This window comes from Lissotriton vulgaris, chromosome 8, assembly GCF_964263255.1.
Source record: "Lissotriton vulgaris chromosome 8, aLisVul1.2, whole genome shotgun sequence".
NCBI lineage: Eukaryota > Metazoa > Chordata > Amphibia > Caudata > Salamandridae > Lissotriton > Lissotriton vulgaris.
In genome coordinates, this window is record NC_141696.1 from 1,391,832,061 (window position 1) to 1,391,857,438 (window position 25,378).

Sequence of the window (25,378 nt, forward strand, 5' to 3'; positions counted from 1 at the left end):
CATGGCCAAGAGAGCAGTAACTACCTGTTGGGGAAAGGCCAGGTGATCCTCCGACATGCGATGGAATGGAGTTGGCATGGATGGAGGGTAGTCTCGAAGGGGAGGGAGTAGCCCCTTTGTACTATTTGCAAAACCCACCTGTCCGACGTGATGTTGAGCCAGTGGGGGAGGTCATGGCGAATTCTGCCGCCCACTGGTGATGGATAGGCCTGAAAGGTGGGACTAGGAAGGCTTGGAGGCTGCTGGTGGACTGGCCTGCTCACTGGCCCCCGACCCACGGCAGTGGGATCCACGTCCCAGGCCGCGCAGAGGCTGGACAGCTTGCGCAGGCCTGTGGCTCTGGGCGGAAAGTGGTGGGGCACCCCTTCCGTAGCCACGAAAGGGGCGAAAAGCAGACTGCGCTGGGCGGGAGGTGGAAGTGAGGCCCAAGGATCTGGCCGTAACCCTAGAATCCTTAAAGCGCTTGAGCATGTTGTCAGCCTTATCGCCAAACAGGCAATGGCAATCAAAGGGCATGTCCGAAAGTGTTGCCTGGACATCACCCGAAAATATTAGTTGACCTCAACCAGGTGTAGCGTCTCAGTGCTACCGATGTGGAAATCATCCTGCCTAGTGAGTCGCGGTGTCCAGTCCACACCGGATGGCGAAATTCGCTGCGTCTCTTTCTTCGGCAGCAGCACAGGAGAGCACGGCCTGGACCTCCTTCGGGCACTGTGGCAGCACCTGCGCAACCGTATCCCACACTGAGTGGGAGAAACGGCCTAAGAGAAATGCTTTGCTCACCAACCGCAGTTCTAAGCTGGAGAACGAAAACATCTTCATCCCAAAGTGGTCCATCTTGTTGGATTCTCTATCAGGTTGTGCGCTCATGAATGCGCCCGTGAAAGTCGAGGCTTGAACCACCAAGCTCTCAGGGGTGGGGTGTTGGGAGAGGAAAACGGGGTCACCCGGGGCCGGGCAGTGGTGTTGGGCAAACATACTATCCACAGGAGCCCCTGTGTTGGGCCCAAAAGGATATCCATGAGGGCCTCATTAAACGGCAGGAGGTGCTCCGAAGATGTCGCTGCCGGCTGAAGCACCTCAGTCAGTAGGTTAGTCCTGACTGCCACCGTAGGAAGCTCGAGGTTTAGGGCCTCGACTGCCCTACACAACACCACTGCGTAGATGCACCCTCCTCCGTAGCCGTGGTATGGGGAGAAAGCATGCCACGGTCTGGGGACGTATCCAGACCACTGGCCTCACCCAACTCCTCTCTCCAGTCCGGTTCTTCCAACTGGCCTGCTAGTGGGTCCACAGACCCCTCCCAGTCCTCCTCTCCCTCCTTGGTTAGCCACTCAGAGCGAAAGGGAACACCAGGGGAGAACATTGGCACAAAAGTACCGGTCAGTGCCGGTCCGGCTCCACCTCTACATCGAAGGGGAGGCCGGGTCGACGTCGGCTGGGGACACAACCGGCGTCGGAGGCAGTGGAGGTGTCGTTATTAGATTTGCGCTGGAGGAGGTGTCACAAGGTCGAGCAGCACTGATCCAGATCTAGGTCTGGATCCTTGGGGGCCCTGCGACGCTGGAGCTGAAGCTGCTGGCTTCGGAGGCCTAGAGCCCCAACCGAGTCCGTGGAGCCAGAGGGCGCCCCGGCGGAGTCGGTATCCCGAAGATGGAATGCAAGGCCGGAGTCAACAAAACAGGATCCGCGGGCGGAGCAAGACGACTACCATCTGCTTTGCATGTCGCGTCTGCCGACGGACGGGGAGAACGCGAAGAGCGACGGTGCTTCTTCGCCTTCTTTTTGTGCTTTGACTTACCCAAAGACGAAGACTTGGATGACGAATGGTGGTGACGACTACGCAACCGGTCTCGCGACCTCCCTCTCGACTGGGACCTCAAACAACGCAGAGCTGACTGCCGGGCCTCGAGAAGCTTTTGGGACCGCTCCCACAAAGACTTTGGGTTCATAGCCCGGCAGTCGGAACACAACTCAAGCACCAAAGGCACCCAAGGTGCGGGTCCATAACCGACATCAGTTTGTGACAAGAGTCATGAGCCTTGGAGCCGGTTCGACGACGGGACATCCCTGCGTGCACCAGAAGTCGAAGAACTCTACAAGACATCATCAAAAGTCACCAAACGAGAGTCAAAAATTGCCTTGAGGTACTGCTCTCTCCGGATCTGCGCTGGCTGGCGCGGAGAAAGAAAGAACTGAAGTCAGCGCGCGAGGGCAGCGTCTAAGTAGATACCGCTACATCATCCCGGTGACCACGACGACAATGACGAACTAGGAGTCGACCGATGCCACCTATCAACACAGATGTTTTGACTCAGTCTCTTCAGCCCTAAAAACCTTGCACTGGCTAAAGGTTAATACATGTCTAAAGCCACTTGTTTGGCATATAGGGCATTTCATAAACAAGACCCGGAGATTCTGTTGGATAAACTAGCGGATCAGACAGGCAGATGTTTACGATTGTCAGATGCACTTTTTCTTATTTTGCCCAGAGTGAATTTTAACCATAAATATAGAGGAGCATTCTCTTTTATTACACTTAATCTTTGGAACAACCTGCCTCTTTGCTTGAGGACTGAGATGAATCTTCTTAGATTTCCTTAGGGCTTTAAGACCTGGTTGTTTCAGTAAAGAGAATTAGGTTTCAGTGTTTTTTTTTAACACCAAGCAAGACACCATGTAGGGTAAAAGCTGCACTTTAGAATTACAAATCATCAACCATCTGAATTTTAAACGTTTTTAAAACTACACACACACGAGTAAACAAACCTAAGGTGCGGAGTTACATTTTTTGTTAAGATTTGGCACTTAGACTTGCGAGCTCAAAGACAACTGTGAAATGTCAGTCAACATCACTATTACATCTATGTATGACCATAGAACACCTTGGAGAAATGGATTTTTTTCATCTGTGATTCTAGTCCAACTAGCGGGTTTGAAGGACAAGTTACTTACCATCGGTAACACCTTATCTGCTAGAGACATGATCTAGTCGCAGATTCCTTACCTTCGAATTTCCCAGGCATCAGACTGGACCCGGAAGTATTTTTTTCGCTGGTTGGCTCCGCGTGACAGTGGTGACTGTGCCATTGTGACATCTGCATCACCTACATTGGCACCACCTCGAGGAACTGACGTCAGATGCTGTTTCACAACTTTCCATGCCAGAATCGTAGAGCCTTGTAGTGCACTGACATTGGTGTGTTTCTGAACAACAAAGGCCCTGAAAGGAATCAGCCCTGACCCTAGAAACCTGTCCGCATTGGGGGTGGATGGGTAGGTCTGTAAGGAATCTGTGGCTAGATCATGTCTCTACCAGATAAGGCATTACTGAAGGTAAGTAACTTGTCCATCTGATATAGACATCTAGCTGCAAATTTCTTATCTTTGAATAGATACCCAAGCAATACCATTCCCGGAAAAGGGACTGCAGACAAGTTTTGACTAGAAAGTCCTGCAGGACAGATCATCCAAAAAGGCCGCCCCTGTAGACTTGACTGTCCAGGCAGTAGTGCTTGGTAAACGTGTGCAGGGATGCCCAAGTTGCTGCCTGACAAATGTCAAGGAATGGAACTCCACATTGCAATTCCGTGGTAGCAGCCTTACCTTTGGTGTAGTGAGCCCTATGGCCTTCAGGAGGCCACTTTTTGGTCAGAGCATAGCAAACTTTACTGCAGAGGACGACCCATCGCAAGATAGTCCTCTTCTGCAGAGGGGTGCGGAAAAGTCTAGAAAGTAGGCAAAGCAACAGATTGTCCCACATGGAATGGTGTTACAACTTTCGGGAGGAAATGCGAAGAACCAATTTGCCAGGAAATATGGTCAGGTAAGTAGGCCTGGATGACAAAGCCTGCAATTCGCTCACCCTCCTGACAGATGTAATTGCCACAAAAAAGGTTGTTTTGATGGTAAGCAGCCGGAGGGGGCAGTTGTGCAGAGGTTTGAATGGATCACACATCAGGAAGGTAAGAACCAAATTAAGGTCCCACTGAGGCATAATGAAAAGGGAAAGTGGGAACATATGTACTAGGCCTTTGAGGAATCTATTTACAGTAGGAGATTCAAACAATGAGGTTTGGTCTGGCAGCCTCAGGAAGGTAGACAGGGCTACAAAGTACCCTTTGACAGTGCCCAGTGCAGAGCCCTATTGGGCAAGGGTCAAATAAAAAGTAAAACAGTTGGGCCAGGGTCAAATAAAAAGCAAAACAGTTGGGCCAGGGTCAAATAAAAAGCAAAACAGTTGACCGGTTCAGGTGGAGGGCCCTTCCGTGCTGCTGCAACAGAATATCCTCCCGAAAGGGTTGCCTGATCGGAGAATCAGTGCTCAATTGGGGAAGCTAGGGATACCAGACCCTCCATGCCCAGTCCAGAGCCTGAAATTCCACAGACTCTACCAGCAATCCATTATACCTACAGATCAATGCTGTGGCGCATACTGCTCGCATAGAAGTTGCCAAGATAATGTAGATTAATGTCCTTACAACATCAATTTTTCTAGTCTTCTTGTCTTCTTGTCTTGGAAGTGCATGGAAGTCGCAGGAGATGGATTACTCATTTGTACTTCCTGCACAACTGTAGTCAAGAGGAGTTTTCTAAATACAAAAGATCTATCTGACTTATGGATTTTCCGAAGCAGGAGCATAACAGAGGAGGCTCTTGGGTGGATGGGATTCACATATCATGCATTCTTCTGAGAGATCATATACATAAATATAGTGATGTAAGTTAGGAGACAACTAGAAGCAGAGACAAGCAGTACAATTACATAGCCCAGAGGAAAATGGATAGCATTTCAATGACAAAGGACAGCCAGTGTAAACGGAAGGGGCCATGAATATATGAAAATAACAGCTAGTACCAGTGTCTGAGGCAGCTCAGGGAAAAAACAATTGAGAGTTGTGTGATGCAAATGATGGGACCCACAAAAAAAACCACTGACCAGATGTAGGCTGAGAAAGACTTGAGGCACAACCAACCACCACTAAAAGTAGAAGACACCACATGAAGGCTGCCAGCAAATAAGAAGGGGCAACAGCGGCACTGGAAAAAAAGCATATTGTAAAAAGAGGCATAATGTAGCGGCAGGAAAGGAAGATAATAGTCAGGGGAATCTCTTTGTACCAAAAGACATACAGTGGCAGCCACTAAGTGGTGAAAGGGATAAAGGAAAATGTACGGCGGAAGGACTTGGCCACTGTGCATTATAGGGGTGAAAAAAATGCATTAGGAAGGACGATGAAAGCTGATGGATGAGATAACATTTGGAGGAATAAACAGGTTGACAGGGGTAGGCATAGGTTTTCTTTGTGAAGAAAAACATACATGTCAAGAATACAAGTCGAACTAAAGAGTACTTACAAAAAAAAAGGACAAATATGCTGAAGGAATACAAATTAAATAAACTGTGCATATTTGCTACCATCTATTGGGGATAGGTGGTCTTCGAAGGGGCTGACCACATTTAAGATGAAGAATCAGGACTCCATGGAGGTTCAAAGATTGTACTACAACACAATGAAATCTGCAAAACTGTATCTGGCCTCAATGGAATGTGTCTTGAATTTGTAGGAGTAACCTGCATCTCCTCCTGGAGAGTGACCTGCTGCATGGAGTGCAGGGACGTCTGGGTTTACATATAAGCACTGTTAGAATGGTTCATAGGGTCAACATAGACAGGTCTAGAAGAGAACACCTAGAAAAGTAGATAACAAGCATCAGGATCCAAGACTTGTGAGTTCTAAGAATTTTGTAGGTCAGAGGGGCCACTGGCACCCATATCATTATTTCTGGGGGTCCTGGATATTTAACATGTTCTCAGCATCAAAGCCATTGATGTCCAAACTCTCTGCACTGGATACCTCGAGGCTAGACAGTCCGCTATCACGCGCCTTAAAGTTGCATGATGATTATAATGGAGGTGATGCGGCTGGTGGTCTAAGTCACCCCTTGGGCTACCACAGAGGATCTCAAAAGATTTGTGCTTTTTTTTGCAGAGCACCACAGTCTTAGAAGTTGGTGCATCCCAAAGGAACCCCCTATCTAGGCTCTAAGCCCTATCCTCTCACTGTCCCATAGTCACCTAAAAGGCATTTTTTGATGAATTGGCCATTTCGCCACAGTGTGACTGTAGAGTACACAATGTGTGCAGTCTGCATGGTTGTCTTTTCTTTCACTATTTTCCTGCCACAAGCAACAGACTCAGCACTGGGTTGGTGCCTGCGAAAGGAGAGTTAAAACGATAGGGAAAAGGGCCAAGTCAATCTTTCATGAACTAAACTCTATGACACACTAGAGGACTATGAAAGAAATTATGGAAGTAAAACGCTTTGAAATTGTACATTTTGAAAATAATGCAGCTAATAACCCAATGGTTAGTCAGTTTTTTAAAGAGGACTATTTAAGACACGCCATGCATCCGAGCTCCATATGTACAGGTAACAGTCCTTGTTAGAGTGATATGTGTTCACTCAATCAGATGTGGAGGACTCTATAATGTTGGGAAAAAGGAGCTCCTGGGAACATCAAAAAGTACTAATTAGCAAACACGGATAAAACAACATCGATTCAAACTACAACCATGGACATTTGTAATTACAACACCCACAGACTGCAAAAGGCTACATGTTTTCCGACTCATAATAAAAGCGACCTTCTCATCTTCACAGAGCCCGAGTATCAGTTTTTATTTGGGGATTACACTGGGAACTTTTTCATTTACAGCGCATTAAAGAGAAGAAGCTGCATGGGGGCCCTGCTCAGAGCTCTGAGTCAGGATTCTGACTACCCACCCCCGGTTTATTTCCGCAGTAAAGTGTTATTATCCGATTAACTGAGGATTTCTGTACCACTGCATGTTATTCTATCACTTCGCTCTTACCAGACATGGTGGAAATGCTTATCTTGAGAACCCAACATGAAGTATTTTGTTCTGTGTAACTTCCGTATCTTATCAATGAACTAATGAGATTCACCCACCCACAACAGCACTGCACATACAGTACCAAAAAACAGCTCTGCCAGAGAATACAATAGACTCAACTGCAACCAGTAGGAAAAGTACTTCAATCACTTACTGCTTAAAGCGAGCTTATTTTACAATTAAACATGCTTCCTGTCTGATGAGGGCTCACGGCGACCCTACAAAAACATGCAACTGAGTCGTCAATCTTTTATTCCCTTGTGAACTGTAAGGATTAGCAGTACAAATTAAGAAGGGCAACCACCAACTTCAAGATGTGTGGTAGCCAAGCAGATCTACACAGACTGTCTCAGCAGTCCAGGTCTACAAGCAGTCTTGCAGCCCCAGTCTCTACGAGGCATGCCATAGCCGGGTAGGCCTATAAGGCATGTCATATCCCGGCAAATCTACACAGTCTGTCTTAGCAGGCCAGGTCTACAAGCAATCTCGCAGCCCCAGTCTCTACGAGACATGTCATAGCCGGGTAGTTCTATAAGGCATGTCACATTCCAAAACATATACACAACCTGTCTCAGGAGACCTGGTCTACAAGCAGTCTTGCAGCCCCAGTCTCTACAAGGCATGTTGTAGCTGGGCGGGACTACACGTTATGTAATAATCTGGTGGGTCTCCATGGAATGTTAACCAGGTGGGTCTACAAGGCATGATAATCAGGTGCATCTGCAAGCCATGTAATGACCAGGTGTGTCTGCAAGGCATGTCACAGCTAGCTGGACTACAAGGCATATCACAGCTGGCTAGTCTACAAGACATGTCGTATGGGGGGGTCTACAAGAAGTGACGGGACAGCAGGGCAATTCTAGAAGGACCAAGTGCAACAGAGGAAAGGGCTTAATTGCAAGTGAGGATAAAGAACCTTCATAAATAGTAGAGTCTTGGAGTTTCATAGCGCAGTAACCAGAAGTTAACAGTGCCCAACTAAGCTTATGCAAGTAGGCTCAATACCAAAACATTCCTTGTTGCAACATAGTTTTAAATTCAGCCAAAATCACTGTACTTTCAGAAAACACAAGAGTACAAATACACCTGCCTGAGCCATCTAGAACTCTTAAACAACTCGTTCATACCATTGCCTTCCATAATACAAGTATCAATAAAGGCATTTTGGAATTTGTTCTAAAATTAATATTTTGCAAATTTCAACATTATCAATTTTAAATGTGAACTTAAATGTATATTATATAAGGATATTAGGTATAGGCAGTATGATAAATAATCAAATGACAACGTCTTTAAACGCTCTAATTGCCACCTTTTCCGAAGTTTCTAAACACTGTAAATACCAGGTGTTACTATTAACTTGTAGTGCAAAACCTGAAAAGGACAGAACGTTAGGTTGGCCTTGCCAGGATTCAAACTCATATAGATCTTACAAGATGACAAGACAGATCATGAACCTATCGAGGCACCTTCATGCCTAATGTCACTGGACATCACGGCTGTTAACATTAACTGCAATTCAACTCTGAAAGTAGGTAAGACTACCGAAGATTGAAATGTCTTATTTTATGTAGCACAGGAAATAAGCGCTTTTCACAAAGCTTTAAAGTGAGTTGACGTAGGACAATTCTAGGCTCCACACCATGCCTAAATTCAAAGTCTCCAAGACCCAATTTCATACATACCTGCAAGTCAGACATGCTCTTGCCATGTACAAGGACGACCTAGTCCCACTCCCGGAACATAAACCATTAGGAGCTGAGTTACTGATGGAAGAGTGGGGAATCAAGCATCTACTGCACCATGATTAATAACGCTTCCAGCGTCTTCACTCCCTTGAGGAGAAAGTGGGAAGCAGGGATTGGTGTCATGGATGACACATACTGGCAACTGGCCAGTATGGCTTCCAGTGAGATCGCTTCATCCTCCCACTAAAGACCGATTCAACTGAACTAACTTCACCGTACCTATATCACCCCCTTTAAATTATAACACAAGGGAAAGGTACAGTCCCCCACCTGCTTCCACTCTCGGAGTCCAGATGCAGACTTATTTCACATGATATGACTGGGCCCGCTAATCACTACTTACTGGCAACGCATTAAGGTCTTCCTCTCCGGAAGTCCTGTGGTACACATTCACCGTGTTGCCAAAAGAGGGTCTACTAGGGGTTATAGGTAGGCTGCTCAAATGTATTTCTATTTGAAAGTGGAGGTGGGGTGAGACATGGGTTGGCGACGACAATGGTTGTGTTCAGTGCTATTTTATGTATGCTCTTGAAATCAATAAAATTGGTTACCACAACAACAACAAAAAATATACTACACTGGTAACAATCCTTAGTCAATTCTGATGCACAATGGATTAAGTTGGCCAAATCTAGCAACTAGTTTGTTGCCATAACTAAACCTTATTAGACAATTCTGATATTCCCAGAACAGTGGACCCCAACTTTATTGTCTGAGCCCCCTCCAAACAGAGCTTCTGGCCAACCCCTTCCTCCTCCGACTGACAGAACTGCGAATAGTTTTACTCAATACATACTTAAATCATAACAGTGTTGAGAGAGACACAATCAAAGTAAGATACTAATTCTATGTGCCTGAGAAGCACACAGAACTGACGTTCAGTGATATTTGTTACTTTGCAAAATATATGTACCAACAGTAAAGTACGACGCTGGAAGTAAGTGAGCCAGCGAAATATCAATGCATCACTGGCGTAGCCTTATAGGGGAAGTTTGGTTAAGGAAGAATATGATGTATTTCTATCTGAGAATAGAAAGATAAATGGTAAAAAGCATATATTACATTTGGCTCTAACCCGATTCTTTTCCAATCTTATCAGCAAACTAACACTTGGCATAACCATTTACTGCATTTAACTTAAACTCCTGGTAATTCCTTTCATTAGCACGCAGCTACTCAGTTGTGTTCCATTCCACTAAAAGATCAGCCCATATTTCACCAGTGGGAGGCGGGAAACAGAAGGACTTTGCTCAGGTCCCTTGCCCTTGGTGCACTCACCGCTAAACCACTCACTTGGGCAGAAGACGGCCAATCTCAAGGGCATACTCACGTCTGTAGTGGTCAGCAGGTAAAGAGGTGTCAACGCTGGTGGGTTACTCAACTCGCACCTCATGCCGAGGCTCTTGAGAATCTGAGTGAGCACTTCGTATCTCTTGGCATTGTCCAGCTTCAGACAATTAAAGTCTTCCGATTTCACGTCCTTGGAGCTGGGAGAGATTTCCAACTGCACCTGAAAGAGAAAGCCAGTTTCCGGTGAGTCCTTCCAATTAATTAACGGGTATGTAGAAGCCACGGCACATAGTATGTGATGTATGAATGGAGCGCCAACACAAGACATCCTAAAAATAACTTTTTTCAAATAGCAAATGCAACCACAGTCTTGAAGTTCAAAACTTTACACTTTCCAAACTCAATCTGTTTTAGACATACAGATTTGGCACTAAACCATTCTTTCCTCCGACATGATTAGGAAGTCTGCTGAAATTCACTACTCTGGCTGGAGAGGGCTATTCAAAAAATTAAGTAGAACCAAATCAACAGGTCAACTAGGACAAAGAAAGGAGAGCTCTGAATGAAGTAGAAGCGAAAATGGCATGAATGAAAGAACCCCGTTAGGCACATTCAAATATTTAGGATTTAGATCATAGGGAAATTTGAAAAAACGACCTCTGATATCACGCTATATTTGGCTCATGGCAAACACACATTCAGAGTCTTCATACATCCGCTATTGCCCATCCTACTAATAACAATCACTGCACAGCTTGGCAATACGGGGCATATAGTGTCCCTGTACACAGATTATGCCATACTATTTTTTAGACAACCAGATATCATGCAGGAATTCTGGGAACTCAGGGCTGCAGGTTAATAGGACTAAGTCAACTTTGTTCCTGCTGGGACTTCTCAAAGACTTACCTGCGAGCCGGTCCCTGAGGCGGGCCAGCCCTGGAAGATGGAGAACGTTCAATATTTGGCGATACAAATTGCACATAGATAGCAGCAGACATTTGATCTGCACATGGGAACAGTACTTCAGAATTTACATCCCTCATTCACATTCTGGAACACCCTTCCACTCTTTCTGGTGGATAAAATTGTACTAAGAAAAAACGGTGAAATTGCCCCGGTGTTTGTATGTTATGCAGGGTGCTATGCACGAGATTCCTCGAGAGGTGTTTTGGAAACATGATTCTCTGCTGGTGAAGTTCCTCTGGGCAGGTTAGCAATGCAGAGTAGGCCCTAATACACTAAAGAAAGAACAGGACAAAGGCCTCCCAGACCTGGAGCTATAATACTTAGTGAACCGTCTACAGCATGTCATCCATTGGCTTGATGGCGACCGTACCTGGGAGAGATCCTTATTAGATGGCACACATGATGGCCTTCAGCTTGGCGAGTTGCTGTTGCGAGGACAGACCTTCACAGATCCCTTCCTGCATTTGAGCCAGTGCATGGGCAGACTTTGGGATAAGGCGGTACAACGAGCACTTACGCCATATGCCCCGGCCTTAGATATTTGGATAATGCATCCTTTTGCTCAAATTACTGACCTTATGGCAGTCGATAAATGGCAGGACAGAGGTTGCATATTCCTATCGGACTGCTCCCCGGAGCGATATTTTATCACTATGCAGGAGGTAATGGAGACTGTCTTGGTGGGAAACAATTCCTGTAATATGCGAAAATTGCAGCCACTGCGCACTGGTTATGGCTTATCTTTCCTCACGCCCCAGAGCCATCGCACACATTGGTGACTTTATTGTCTATGGCGTGCGGCTGGCTGCTCATTACACACCTCTACAGGGCGTTGAGTCTGGATAGGCGGCTGGCTGCGACATCCCCAGGCAGATTCTCCAGTGTATACTGGGACGGATCCCTGATAACCCAAAGAAAGAGACTTAATAGACGCTACACGGTATTGGGGCTGCTTGTGGCCAAGCGGCGTATAGCAAACAGTTGGCTGAGTACTAGATCTCATTCTGTTGAGCCCTGGAAGTAGGATATAATTGAGTGGGCTGGGGCTGAAGAGGCACATGTGAGAAAAATGTGAAGGGATGTGAAGGTGGCCAACCCCCTGCTAGTCGGGCTGCAATGACACAAACATTACTGGAGCCCAGGGGGGAGGAATAGGGTGGGGGAGCAGAATGGCCCTGCTGGGGTTTGACCTCTACACATGAACTAGTGTGAGCCACTTATTTAATGGATTACACGTGACAGAACTGTGACCATGGCTGAGAATTATAATTCATTGACTACCAAGATGCTGAAAGAATGCTATTGGGGGCTCGATGTAAGGGTTGGGTATTTCCTAAAATAGTTTGTTTTCCTTGTTATAAGCTTGTGACCTTACTGGTTAGAATTTGAAATATATACAAGTCTTTTGATGGGGAAGGCTGTAAACAGCTCGCTGGCATATTCTCGAATGCCTCCTTCACTAATTGTGCTCTAGGGGCCAGATGAACGATCTTTACAATTTGTTAGTTGCAAATTGCATAGTTTTTTGACTAGCAAAATGTAATTACAACAGTGTCTCAAACACTGTATGCGATTCCTAATGGGGTCACAAATTGCATGCTTCATTGGGAAACAACCTTTACAACGCAACCATTACATCGCAATACATTTACAACGCAGACATTACATCGCAACATCCTTTACAACACATGTCACTACAACGCATGACACTACATCGCATGTCACTACAACGCAGGCATTACATAGCATATCATTACAACGCATACCATTACAATGCATAGTACCCCTACACAATCCAACACTTACGCTACTGCTGCACTCCCTGGAGTTAGAATAGTTATTTTTACCCGAACACTATCCAACACTTAGCTTAAATGCAATGTAATAGTATGTGTTGTAAAGATATAATGTGATGTAATGGAATGAAATGTATGCGTTGTAAAGGATGTTGCGATATAAAAACTGCGTTGTAAAGGCATGCGTTGTAAATGTATTTGTTGGAACGTAATTCGTTCACCTCATTAATATTCATGAGGCAGGTGCAATTTGCGACCTAATTGGGAATAGCTAGCACTCCCAGGGATGGTGGCCTGCTGGGGCCAGCGACCTAATTGGGAATAGCTAGCACTCCCAGGGATGGTGGCCTGCTGGGGTCAGCAGACCACTTTGTCTGACAGCTTTTCAAATATTTTATTTTAATTAAATTTTTTTTTTTTTTTTTTTAATGCAGCCCGTTTTCCTTAACGGAAAACAGGAAGCATTTCAAAAAGAAAAAGAAAACGTTTCTGTTTCATATTTTAAGAGTAGGCAGTGGTCTGTTGGACCTCTGCCTGCTCTTAAAAAATATTTTCGCATCCATTCGCAAAGGGGAAGGGGTCCCCTAGGAACCCCTTCCTGTTTGCATGTGGCTTACCACCTACTTAAAGTAGGTGGTAAACTGCAAGTGTTTTGCGACTGCAGTTACGGTCGCAAAACAATTGTACATTGAAGTCCGAGGCGCTATTCGGAAGGGATGCCCTTGGCCCTCCCATTCCTAATAGCGAGTCGCAAACCCTATTTTGCGAGTCGGTAATAGGTTACTGACTCACAAAATAGGGTTTGTACATGGGGCAGACCAATTTTGCGGTTACAAACGAGCCTATTTCCCATTTGCAATTGCTAAAAACAGTTGTACATCTGGCCCTATGTGTATTATCCTGGATTGCCTTGTTGTTGAACAGGTATTTGACTTAATCGCTGCATATTCTTGTCATGTGTATTCTTGTTGTCAAGGGACTCCTTAATGCTGGTACTGCACTGTAAAATGTAATGGGTTTTAAAATGCCAATAAAGAAATACTACAAGGTACAACAATTCACTTGGCGTAGACAAACCTTCACTCTGCACTTCACTTTCTTGAACACGATGGCTCACATATTGCCCTACTCTTTTCAAACCATCATGGACTGGGCCAATTCTCCCTCTCCAAAGAATGGAAATTAGAAGAGTCCTAGAGACTGATGGTGCCGATTAAGACCTACTGCCTAGCAATCAACCCTCTTCTCGGGTGCGGTCCTTCCTCAGGGGTGCAGCTATGGAACTAACATTGCCTCTCACCTAAAGCCTGATATTGGGTCCCTGCAACCTACACCAGGGATTCAAGGCAGTAGACCTGCAGGGTCGCCCCTCGAGCAGTACCCAGAAGTGCAGCATCTCTCTTTTCAGAGACTAAGTCTCACTCTCATACACTCCAGTGCACATACGCTCATTTGGACACCGACTCCCTGTAATATATCCTGAAATCTGCTATATTTATTACTCCTTGCATCATCCTTCTTTCCTGTTGAAGACAAATTGGGCATCCACCAATGGCACCACATAGTTAGTTTTCCTTGTGCTCAGCCGCCCGTGCTCTAACTGCAGTAATAAAGCTCCCTGCATGCACACGAATACTTACCTAAAGGAGAGGTGGACCCTACACTCTCTCTTCAAATTCACACATACAAAGACCAGTTTCATGGACGACACAGTTACATTCATAAGTATCAAGGCATAGCTGCAGTGCCCAAGTCACAAGTCCTCACAAATACAGCATGCATAAAAGGTGTTCCAATCACACCCCTAGATTATTTACAGTCAACTACATGCAACCCAAGCATGTACACATACATATTACATACAGTTCTGTCACTCAATCTTGATTCCTCTTCCCTAACCAAGCACGTCCAACACTTATCAGATTCACAACAAAACCATAACAAGCAATATCTACAGTTATTTAGAACAAAATGAAAAATCTAAATGCTGTGTACAAACCAAAGAACTGCATTTATAAAGGCTTCCGTGCCATGAGAGAAAAGTGGCAGAAGCTATGGGACCATTGGATCAACCAACAGTATCTAAAACCTTGCCTTACTCATATAATACACAATATGTAATACAAGTACAAAAATACAAACTGACCTGCCGCTCTCTTAATACTGTTCATGTAAATTCTCAGCTCATTCACCCAGCTCAGACTTCCTAGTCTGTTGAAATGTTACCACACACATATCGTACTTCAGAGGAGTAGACAGGTTAACACCACTAACAAACCTAGAGCAGCACATGAATTAGAGAGTAATCTCACAGCCAGCCTTCTGCCCTGCATGGGAAACAAAACCACCTTTCATGCCCGGACTAGCAGTTACTAAATGTCCAATATTTTAATCCATTTAATCCGCTCTCCCAACCAGCCGTGCTTGGCTGTTGCCGGGTTAGTCACTGCAGTATTGAATTTTATTACAGTGAAAGGGTCAATTTAAACGGTGTAGGGTTGCTCCCTGCTGGACCGCCACAGACCCAGACAGCAAGAGTGCCTAACCTCTGCTAGGCAAAGCAGATGCCCGCCTGAGAGCAGAATGGGAGGTTTACATAGGAACTAACACTGCCAAAACCAATCCGTCTAGCAAAGGCTGCCAGCCTTTTTGGCTTTACCAATGCTTGACTGTTTGTCCATACAAAACATTGTTGCGGAAGCTGCAGGTCCTGCGCCAGAATTAGAGAAAAACATTGGTATAAACAAACTATTTTTTGTCTTAAAAAGCAAACGTTGCTGTAGTAGTCGTTGGCACTGAAGGGCACTACTTTGCATGTGCGTGCGCCTTGTAAAAGACAGACTGCTGTCAGTCACTGTGAAACTAGCTGATGGGTGAAGTGGGCTGACCTAGCCCCCTGCTGCAAACTGCAGTGGAGGGAAGACGATGAGAATGGCACAATAAGAGAAAAGTAGGTGAAAAGGGCTCGCTAAAGCTTCTACAAAGATATTATACAGGTCATTTTACTAAAAATTAAAAAAGCCATGGCTAACACCAAACCGAATAATAAAATCAAAGGTCATGGTTAACTTCTGACCAAAAAATTACTCCAGTAGTGCCACCTTAAAAGACGACTCATTGGCCATGGATATTTAAAAACGAAATATTAAAGATGCAAGTCTGCGTTTCACCAGAAAGGAACGGACACGTTATTACACGTGCAAAAATTACCTTACTTCACTGAAAGCACCAACCACAGAAAGCATAGTTGACTTTTGATAGGTTGGAGGGTTGTAGCATAGCACGGTAAGGGACAACAACAGAAATTCAGGCTGACTTTTGATGTTTTGGAGGGTTATTTAAAAGGGTAGTATGCAGTGTATGACACGGTTGGGTAGCAGGGGAAAAAGTGCGGAGTGCTTAAAGCCAACAAAAACGGGCTCAGCAAAGTGAAGGCAGGTGAAGGCAAAAATCTGGGGTGACTGTTCTGAGGGCCAGGTCAAACAGTGCTATGTAGAGTTAATTAATGCCACTTCTCATCCAAGTCTTTGTTATATGTTTTATGTCTTGTAAATTAATTGGGAAGTGAGCAGTGGTTGCATATCCTAAACAAAATCTTTAAAATTGGGTCAAATCATGCACTTAACCGTGTCATACACTGCATACTACCCTTTTAAATAACCCTCCAAAACATCAAAAGTCAGCCTGAATTTAGCTTTCAGTTCTTGTTCATGAGTACGTAAACATTTACTCAATTTACAGTTCATTTGGGGGTCAGTGGAATCCATTCCTCTTATGATAGCTGCTCTGCACGACTTTATGCCTCTGTCCAGGAATGCTTGCCGTAATTTTGTGGTTTGTGCTGGTTGCAGTATCTTACAGTGGTATCCCAGATGAATGAAATCCTCCTTTTTATAGCCACAATACCGGCAATTTTCATTTTCCCTATATATCCAATGAGGGGCATCGGCATGAGTGGGGAACTGTCCAAACATTAATGCTATTAATTTTTTTTCTACATTAATAGAGAAAGTGGAGTTCAAATAGGCCGCTGGTTTCAGTATTTTATAAGTGTTGATCACTGACCATGAGTGATTTCTTGTAGAAAAAATGTCTTCATCTTATTTAGTGTTAATGTGAATGTTTGGTAGGGCATTTGTTTATTCCACAACTCACTCGTGCAGGTAACCTTTAATGCATGTACCAAAAATTTGTAGGCTTGCAAGTGTTTATCCTGTTCTATTTCCTGCCATAAAGATTTGTTGAGACTATTTTCCTCTACGTTTTGTTTTATTTGGTACCATACTTTTATGTATTTGTAAAGTCTGCCCAGTGTTTCGTTCAATACCCCGAAATCCAGGTGCATCTGTGCTGGTGAGGCAGTCTTCGGGAGCTGAAGAACCTTTTCATAAATGTGGTTCATTCGTTTGTTTAGGATTTCTGAATCCATACCGTGCATTGCAGCACTGGCATGATAGTGATGGCAGTGCTTTCGCTAACATTGTCATTAATAATGGTTTCAAAGATGGTCCCTCCAGTTTCTTTGCAAGTATTTTAAGGGCGAATGTTAGTACCCCTGCTCGCTGCATCATGTACTTTTTCTGATCTTGAAATGATAATTTATCTTGGATGTAAATTCCCAAATATTTGTAGCACGATGCGTTCTCCAGTAGATTGCTCTTTAATCTAATATTGTGAATCGATGCTGTTCGATTTGTAATCAGCACAGATTTGGTTTTTGAAAGATTTAGTTCTAAATTATTTGCCAACAAGAATTAGACAGTTCGTTTAGTTGTCTTGTCTAGCCTACCTTACTCAAGCTTAAGAGACCGATATCGTCTGCGTAAGTGAGATGCGGCAATTGTAGTTTTCCCAGCTTCGGCGAGTGTGAGTTAATTTCATCTAGCTTGTTTGAAATGTCTGAGATGAATAAATTAAATAGGTGCTGAGCCAGTACGCACCCCTGCTTCAATCCCGTGTTGGTATACACTTTTCTGGATATTCTAGCTCCATTTCCAAGCTTCACGCGTACCCAGGTATCTGTATAAAACAGTAGTAGACCCTTCAATATTCTGTCCGGTATTTTAATTTAGACCACACAAGTTTCCCGCCTACACTGTCAAAAGCAGCTTTTAGGGCGATGTAACACAGGTGAAGATCCTGTTTTCTGCTTTTGCGTCTTCCAGCAATCATTGAAATTAACAGAATATTTGTGATAGTTCCGATGCCCTTCCTAAATCCGGTTTGATTTTTTGGTATTAGGTTACATTCTCTAGACCAATGAGCTAGGTCTTTAAGGAGTAGTGAGGCAAAATATTTGGCTTAAACATCCTGTAAGGCGATTAGCCTATAATTTTTTGGACTCGATCTGTCACCTCCTTTGTAGACAGGGGTAATGATCGATCCCTGCCAACTTTCTGGGATTTGATTGTTAAGTTCTACGTCAATATAGAGATTCCCTAGGATCGAACTCCAGTACTGCGAGTCCTATTTAAAAGTAGCCTGGGGAATGCCGTTCGGGCCAGGAGCGCCTTCACTTCTGCCTTTCTTTATTATGTTTGTTATTTCTTCTGTTGTGTACATTGATTGATTGGTCTGTGATTTCAATTCATTCCGCTTTACAGATGGTAATTGGAAATTGTCTATGCCATGGAGTTGTTCTTCTTTAAATTTATCCCTGAGGAAGTTAACCCATTCTTGCTCTTGTATGTGCGATGTCAAGATATTTCGAGGTCTCAAAAGGTTGTTAATTTTCTGCCAAAATGTGTTGAGATTCGAATGTCTTACATTGTAGATTACTTTAGACCAGAAACTCTCGGCTTTCACTTTTTGAAATTCCCATATTCTTTTTTTTAATTGTATTCTCATTTGTTGAAATGTTTTCCAGCTTAATCCCTTGGATTTATCTTGTTGCAGTTTCCTTTGAGCTTTTCTTAGTTCTTTCCTTAGCATTTGCAGATCTTTTGGTAGATTTTCTGTCTGTTCATATCTTTTGACCCTAATTTCTGAGACTTCTATTGTTTCTGCTAATTTGTTTAAGAATTGCGACCAAAATTGTATTCTATTAATGGGTTCTGTTGTTTGTTCGGCCAAGAGACTCTTTATTGTTAAAAACAAGTTTACTTTGTTTGTATTTGTCCATTTCAGATGTTTTAAATTGATTGAGGTAATTTCACCCTCTGGGGCGTTAGTAAGTTGGTATCTTAGTGTGTTTAGGTTAAAGATGACATAGTGTGTCGAATGATCACTCAAGGGGGTAAACTCTATGTAGGACCGAGCTAATGTTGGTAACAAAGGAAGGGTTATAAGTGTGAAATCTAACGTTGAGTTCGCCCTTGAACCATAATACGTTTTTTTCCGGAGTGCGATCTTCGTTGTTTCTTCCATTAAGGACCTGCATACCTTGGAATTCAATATCAGTGTGATTCATTAATTTAACCTTTGAAAACGTCTCATGCCTGACCCTGGAGCCGGTAGATGAAACGATTCCAACTTCAAGTCTGCATACTTGAAACACATGTGGGAGGAGTGTGGAGTGATCTATAAGTTCACAACACCTTATCACCCACAAACCAATGACCTTGTTGAAAGCTTCAATGAGACATTGAAAGGAATGATAATTGGTCTCCCTGAAAAAATCAAAAGGAGATGGGATGTCCTATTACCCTGCCTGCTTTTTTTAATACAGAGAGGTGCCTCAGAAGGAAATGGGGTTTTACCCCTTTGAACTTCTGTTTGGCCACCCTGTAAGGGGACCTATCTCTCTTGTGTGGGAAAGAGAGAGAAACTCGATCATGTACCAAAAGATGTGGTGGTGGACTATGTGCTAGGCCTTTATATTAGGATGGCAGAGTACATGCAGAAGAAATCAAAAATCTTGAGGCCAGCCAGGAGCTCCAGAAGCTCTGGTATGACCAGAAGGCTGCATTGGTGGAGTTCCAACCCGAGCAGAAGGTGTGGGTTATGGAGCCTGTGGCCCCAAGGGCTCTCCTGGACTAATAGAGTGGCCCTCTTCCTATCCTAGAAAAGAAGAGTGAGGTCACCTACGTGGTAGACCTGGTCACAAGCAGATACCGCAAATGGGTGATGCATGTGAACCGCCTGAAACTTTTCTGTGACAGGGTTGACGTAACCATGTTGATGGTTACTGATGAGGCTCAGGAGACAGAGTTAACCTATCCCTGACCTCCTCTCTTACAGTCCCCAAGAAGGGTCAGTGGATGGAGTTGTCTATTCAGGCACCCTCCATGCACAACAGCACGCTGATTATAGGTAGGTCTTGCAACAGCATGCAGACCTCTTATCCTTAACCCCTAGACAGACAGACTGGTGTACCCATGATGTTCTTTCCCAAATCCCAAAACGGGACCTCTGTATCCACAATTGGCACATCTCTGGCCACAGGTAAAGTCCCTTATACAAGGGGTACCAAGGGCACTGTGACCAGGGAAGACATCTAAGGGGTGTAGCACCAATTGTGCCACCCTTCGAGACTCTGCAGCTGAACACCCAAACACTGCCATTGCATCCTGCTTGTTTTGGTGCAGAGAAAAGTGAAGAGTCTAGCAGAGGACATTAGACCACGGGTTAGGGTACGGTTGCCTAAGCATTGTACCCCTACAGTGTCTAAGTCCATTCTTAGACATTGTAAGTGCAGTAAAGCCATAAAGAGTATATGGTCTGGAAACTGGTCAATACGAATTCCACAGCTCCATAATGGCTTTACTGAAACCTGGGAAGTTTGGTAGCAATCTTCTCAGCAAGTTAAACCCACACTAATGCCACTGTAGGTTTTAATGTAAAATGGCATCTTAGATACGCCCCCTACAAAATGACCAGCCATGGTGTGGTTCCTGAATGGCTACCCTCCATTTGCCACCACGGCACAGGTTTTTGGACCCCTGGGTAGAGGGCCTCCGCTTTCTGGGTCCAGAAACAAAGCCCATCTTGAGCAGAGGCGTCATGCCTCATCTTCAGGATGGGCTGGGTCCACGAAGGGGAAGCTTTAAAGGCCTGCCGCCTTTGTTAGCTAACCCTGCCTTTTGCTGCCCCCAGCAATTGGCTCCCAAAGGTTCTGACCCCCACTTTAGGCAGGAGAATCGGCTGGAAAACCAAGTTAGGAAGAGAGGTGTGCCCACCTTTGCTAACCAAACACCTCAGGTTGGGGAAGCAAGGTGAAGCACACATCTCACTCTCTTTCATTTTGAAGATGAGGGGACACGGCCAATCAGAGAGTAGTTCATGCCCCCCTCCCAATGGAATGTGGCATAATAGGGGGTGGTTTCACCCCAAGCAAGAGACCAATTGGACCCAACCTGCACACCCCTGTAACACCCCTAAATTCAGTATTTATGAGCGACCCTAAACCTTGCCTTCTCAGATTCGAGAAGAAAGAAGGAGGACCGAAGAGCTGTGCTAACTCAGGAAGAAGAGGACAACAACTGCTTTGGCCCCAGCCCTACCGGCCTGTCCAGACTTCAGCCTACAACCAGTGAAATCCCGGTGTGTTCAGTAGCCAGCAGTTTTCCAGAACCCGGAGGACATGCCCTGCCTTCACCAAAAAGACTCCGGTGAACGCCAGATTTGCACAACAAAAGACTCCAACACAGACCCAGCCAGATCTGCGGTTCTGCACCACTTTGCGCATGACGCCCACGGCTGGAGTGTCCGTACACCACTAGGAAGTCTCCCTAGCGATCCTGACCTGGGATCCCCAACTCTCTGATATGCCCAACAGCTCGACCACACTACTACAATTAGAGCTGTTAGTGACTATCTAATTTAGCCTCTGCTATACCTCTGGAGATCCACTGGAATCTGTATATACTCTACCAAAGAAAGATATTGTGTGCACAGAGCCAGCTTCCTATGTAGGCTGTATGCAATAAGTCTAACCACTGGCTAGCACTCCACCCAGTCTTCTTTTGCTCATCATTCCACCTAAGTTTGGACCTAGCCATATGTAAATCAGTGTTGACCCTGCTCCTCATGAGAACCGCCCAGCCCTAACTGCAAAGCCAGATCCTCTATGAACTGGAACACAAGCAACCCAGGACCGGTTTCACCCTTGTAAAGGGCTCATCAGCAGGATATAGATTGGTTCTAGTCACACAGTGAGCATGAGACCCATGTCTCGACATACCTACGCCACTTAGGGCGGTGCATGAAACACACAAAAGGTGATGGGAGGATGCTTGCAATAAGTCTAACCACTGGCAATCACTTGGGGTAGCACTCCAACCAATTGTTTGTTTGCTTACTATGCACCTCAGTTTGGACCGAGCAATATGCAAGTCAGTCTGGACCCTGCTTCTCATGGCAACAGTCCAGCCCAAGCAGCCTGTGGTGCAGTTTTAAACTTCCATTTCGACCTGGTAAAATAAACATTTTGTCAAGCATAAAATGTCCTTTTTACTACTCAGAAGACACCCCTAAAGTGGGCCCTAACTACCTGAAGGCAGGGTAAAAAGTAGGGCATGTGTGATTAAGTTTTATATTTCCTGACAGTGAAAAACTCCTAAAGACATTTGTCACTGTTATAAGTCTTATTTCTGCCATAGACTAATGCTGGGTTACCTTATTACAATTAATAAGTGCTAACTTCAGATTGGGAGCAGACAGATATGTTGTTTACACCCAAACACATTGTCATTCAAATTTCTCTTTAATGAAGAAGTCAAATTTTTTGTTAAAATGTTGATGCTTCTTTTAGAAAGTTAAAGATACACAGGTGATGGACAGAATGCAAAGCAAATCAAACATTCACCCCCAGTCAATAGACATGGGTTCAATCCATCGTTCTTTTGCTCACCATGCCACTCCAGGTTAGACCCAGCTATATGCAAATCAGTCTTGAACCTGTACCTCATGGGAACAGTCCAGCCAGATCTGCCAAGCCAGGTCCTCCCTGGACCGGAAACAAGCATCCTGGGATGGATTTCGGGGCATCACTCCTCATCAGCAAGGCTAGCTTGAATCCAGTGACACAGTGGGCTTGTGACCCACGTCTGGGCATACCCAGTGCACTTAGGGTGAGAAAGCAAAAGACACACAGATGATGGACGGAATGCAGAGCAAATCAAACATTCACCCCCAGTCAATGGGTTTAATCGTTCTTTTGCTCACCATGCCACCCCAGGTTAGACCCAGCCATATGCAAATCAGTCTTAACCCTGTGCCTCATGGGAACAAGCATTCTAGGAAAGGTTGCGGGGAATCACCCCTCATAAGCCAGGCTAGCTTGAATCCAGTGAGCCAGGGACACGTCTGGGCACCTGCCAATGTCCTGGGTCACATAACAGTCAATGGCTCTGCTGTTGTGGTTTACGTATTGCTTCCAGACAGTGAGATAAAAAGATGCCTAGGTGTGAAGGGAGGTCTTCCTGATAGTATGGCAAGAGAGGAGCAGTACACTGTCCTAATTACATTTCAAATCCAATGCAAAGCCTACAAAGGAACTCTACACCAGGCTTTGCCATGCTTTCGTCACCCTAGGCGGTTTGGAGCCAAACCCGGGGAAAGGGGAAGAACTGACCAAAACTGAATAGAACGAGTTTTGGGGCAGTAAGGGAATTCCACAACATAAAGGCTTGCACCAGGTATAAAAAACAAGACATTGAGAACCGCTCTTCAAATCCCTCCTGGACCTGTGGACGATTCAGAAGAAGGACTGCCCTGCTGCTTGAAGGACAGCTTTGCTGTCTGAAGAAAGAAAAATTGGAACTGCATGCCTTGATCCCAAGCTACCCAGAATGACTCCAATAGTCAGTTGGCTGACCTCCTGTGTGAGCAACAGGGATACAACAAGCTTCCAGAGGTCCACCTGAAACTGCACAGTTGACCAGCACCAACTGGACCTTTCTGTGCCCTGCTGCTGACCTCTGCCGGAGTGAGTCCTGATGCCAAGAGATGTCCCCAAGTCCTGGACCCTGGACTGACATCAGTGCAAGCACCTCCTGAAGAAAAAGGTGAAAATCTTGAATCTTGGGCTCTTCACAACCACAAACCGGCTTGTTCGTGCCAAAGCTCTACCCCCAATGACGACCACCAATGCAAAGTGTCATGGAAATACAACCTCAATATTGGGCAGTTTGGATAACCCCCTGGGGGGCATGCCCATTCTCAAATCATTCACAGCGTGCTAGTAGACTGAGTAGTGGTGCCTCAGGGTAGATTCATTTCAATCTGACAATTTAAATGAATTAGCCCCCCCCCCCCATCCGTAGCGATGAGACATCTTCCAGCCAGCTGTAGTGGGAGTACATTGACATCCATCCGGATTCGTTCGTTCCCCCCAGGGTACCTTATTAGGACCCTCACCTTAGACTTTCCCATCAAGCCCCCACCTCCCCCAGGGGTTCTCCAAACTGCCCAATATGTGGGTTGTATTTCCGTGACACTATCCCACAAGGGATATCCGTACTCTAGTGGACGTGAACCGATGACTGGCGCATGGACATCTGGATCTACAATCTCTGGCCGAACACGGCAACGTCCCCATGATTACTTCAGGCAGCTATTGCTCAATGTTGTGTTATCTATGTCCTGATGATGACCTCAAGCCGGGAAGTTCAAAACTCCGTCTACTTGCACAAGCACAAATTTTGACTTTGAATTATGATATGATTTTATATTTCGTCACAACTGTACTGTTTCATGCATAACTTCAGTTTGAATTCTGTCCGAATAAGCTGTAGCACTTTTTAGGTCTCGACTATTCTATCCCGCAGGGATAGATAGGCGAGAGTATAGTAGGCAGTTCAAAACTCTACCAAACTTGCGGATCCCCGTGCAGTTCATGTGAGTATGCGCGTGCACGCCATCGCATCACGGACATAATATCGATGTCATAAATATCGATGTAGAAAAATATCGATTAAAAAATATAGAATACCAAAATATCGACTTCCTATCTCCAAACAGGTAAGTACAAAAATATCGAATCAAAAATATCGATGTAAAAAATATAGTTAGTCAAAATATCGAATCTTTAAAATATCTTAAAAGTAATGTAAAAGTAATTAAATAATAAATATAATTAACTTAAACATTCTTAAAATACTTAAATAACCTTAAAACTAATAAATAATTAATTTAAGTTAAAAATAAATAAACATACAATTACATTTTTATAACATATATATATATATATATAAACATAATATTAATAAAAAATATTTGAAGCAGAGTGGGAGAAATGGACTGGAGACCAGACCTGGGTATATAAGGTTTTATTTTAACAAAGGACTTCTTTTTCTTAGCCGAATGTCTTTCACGTGAAGGAGCAGCCGGATCTGTGTTTGCTGGGAAAGAACCAAAAGGGCGTTCCTCTTCTATCTCAATTCTACTCTTCTTTTAGTCCACCGTATAGCCTTTCTCTGGGTGGTAGCCTTTTTCTCCTCCTCGTAGGAACAGCCCAAAAGGAAATGAAAGAGAAGGGATACGTCAGTCACCTGACTGATTACGGTATAACCAAGGGTCCTGGGAAGTGAGTGGGGTAACACCAGTGCTCTTTCTAATCTTCAGTGCTCTAGTGCCGCGTTTGTGGAAGTAAGGGAGGGGTAATTAGGAATAAGGAGCGTAGACACACAGGGAACACCACTATGCTACTTCTTCTCCGAACCTCCCTTCCTCCCGACCCAGCTTGACACCCTTGGTCGTACCTGGTAAAGCCACAC

At 44.7% G+C, this 25,378-nt stretch overlaps 1 protein-coding gene across 2 annotated transcripts in view; it reads right to left on the minus strand.

Moving 5' to 3' along the window:
* Window positions 1-25,378, minus strand: part of HLCS (holocarboxylase synthetase) — a 933,637-nt gene that overhangs the window by 632,770 nt on the left and 275,489 nt on the right. For both annotated transcript variants that reach the window (XM_086935401.1, XM_086935400.1), the window contains exon 5: window positions 9,998-10,177. In XM_086935401.1, coding sequence (XP_086791527.1) covers window positions 9,998-10,177 — 180 coding nt within the window. The remainder of the gene's footprint in view (window positions 1-9,997; window positions 10,178-25,378) is intronic.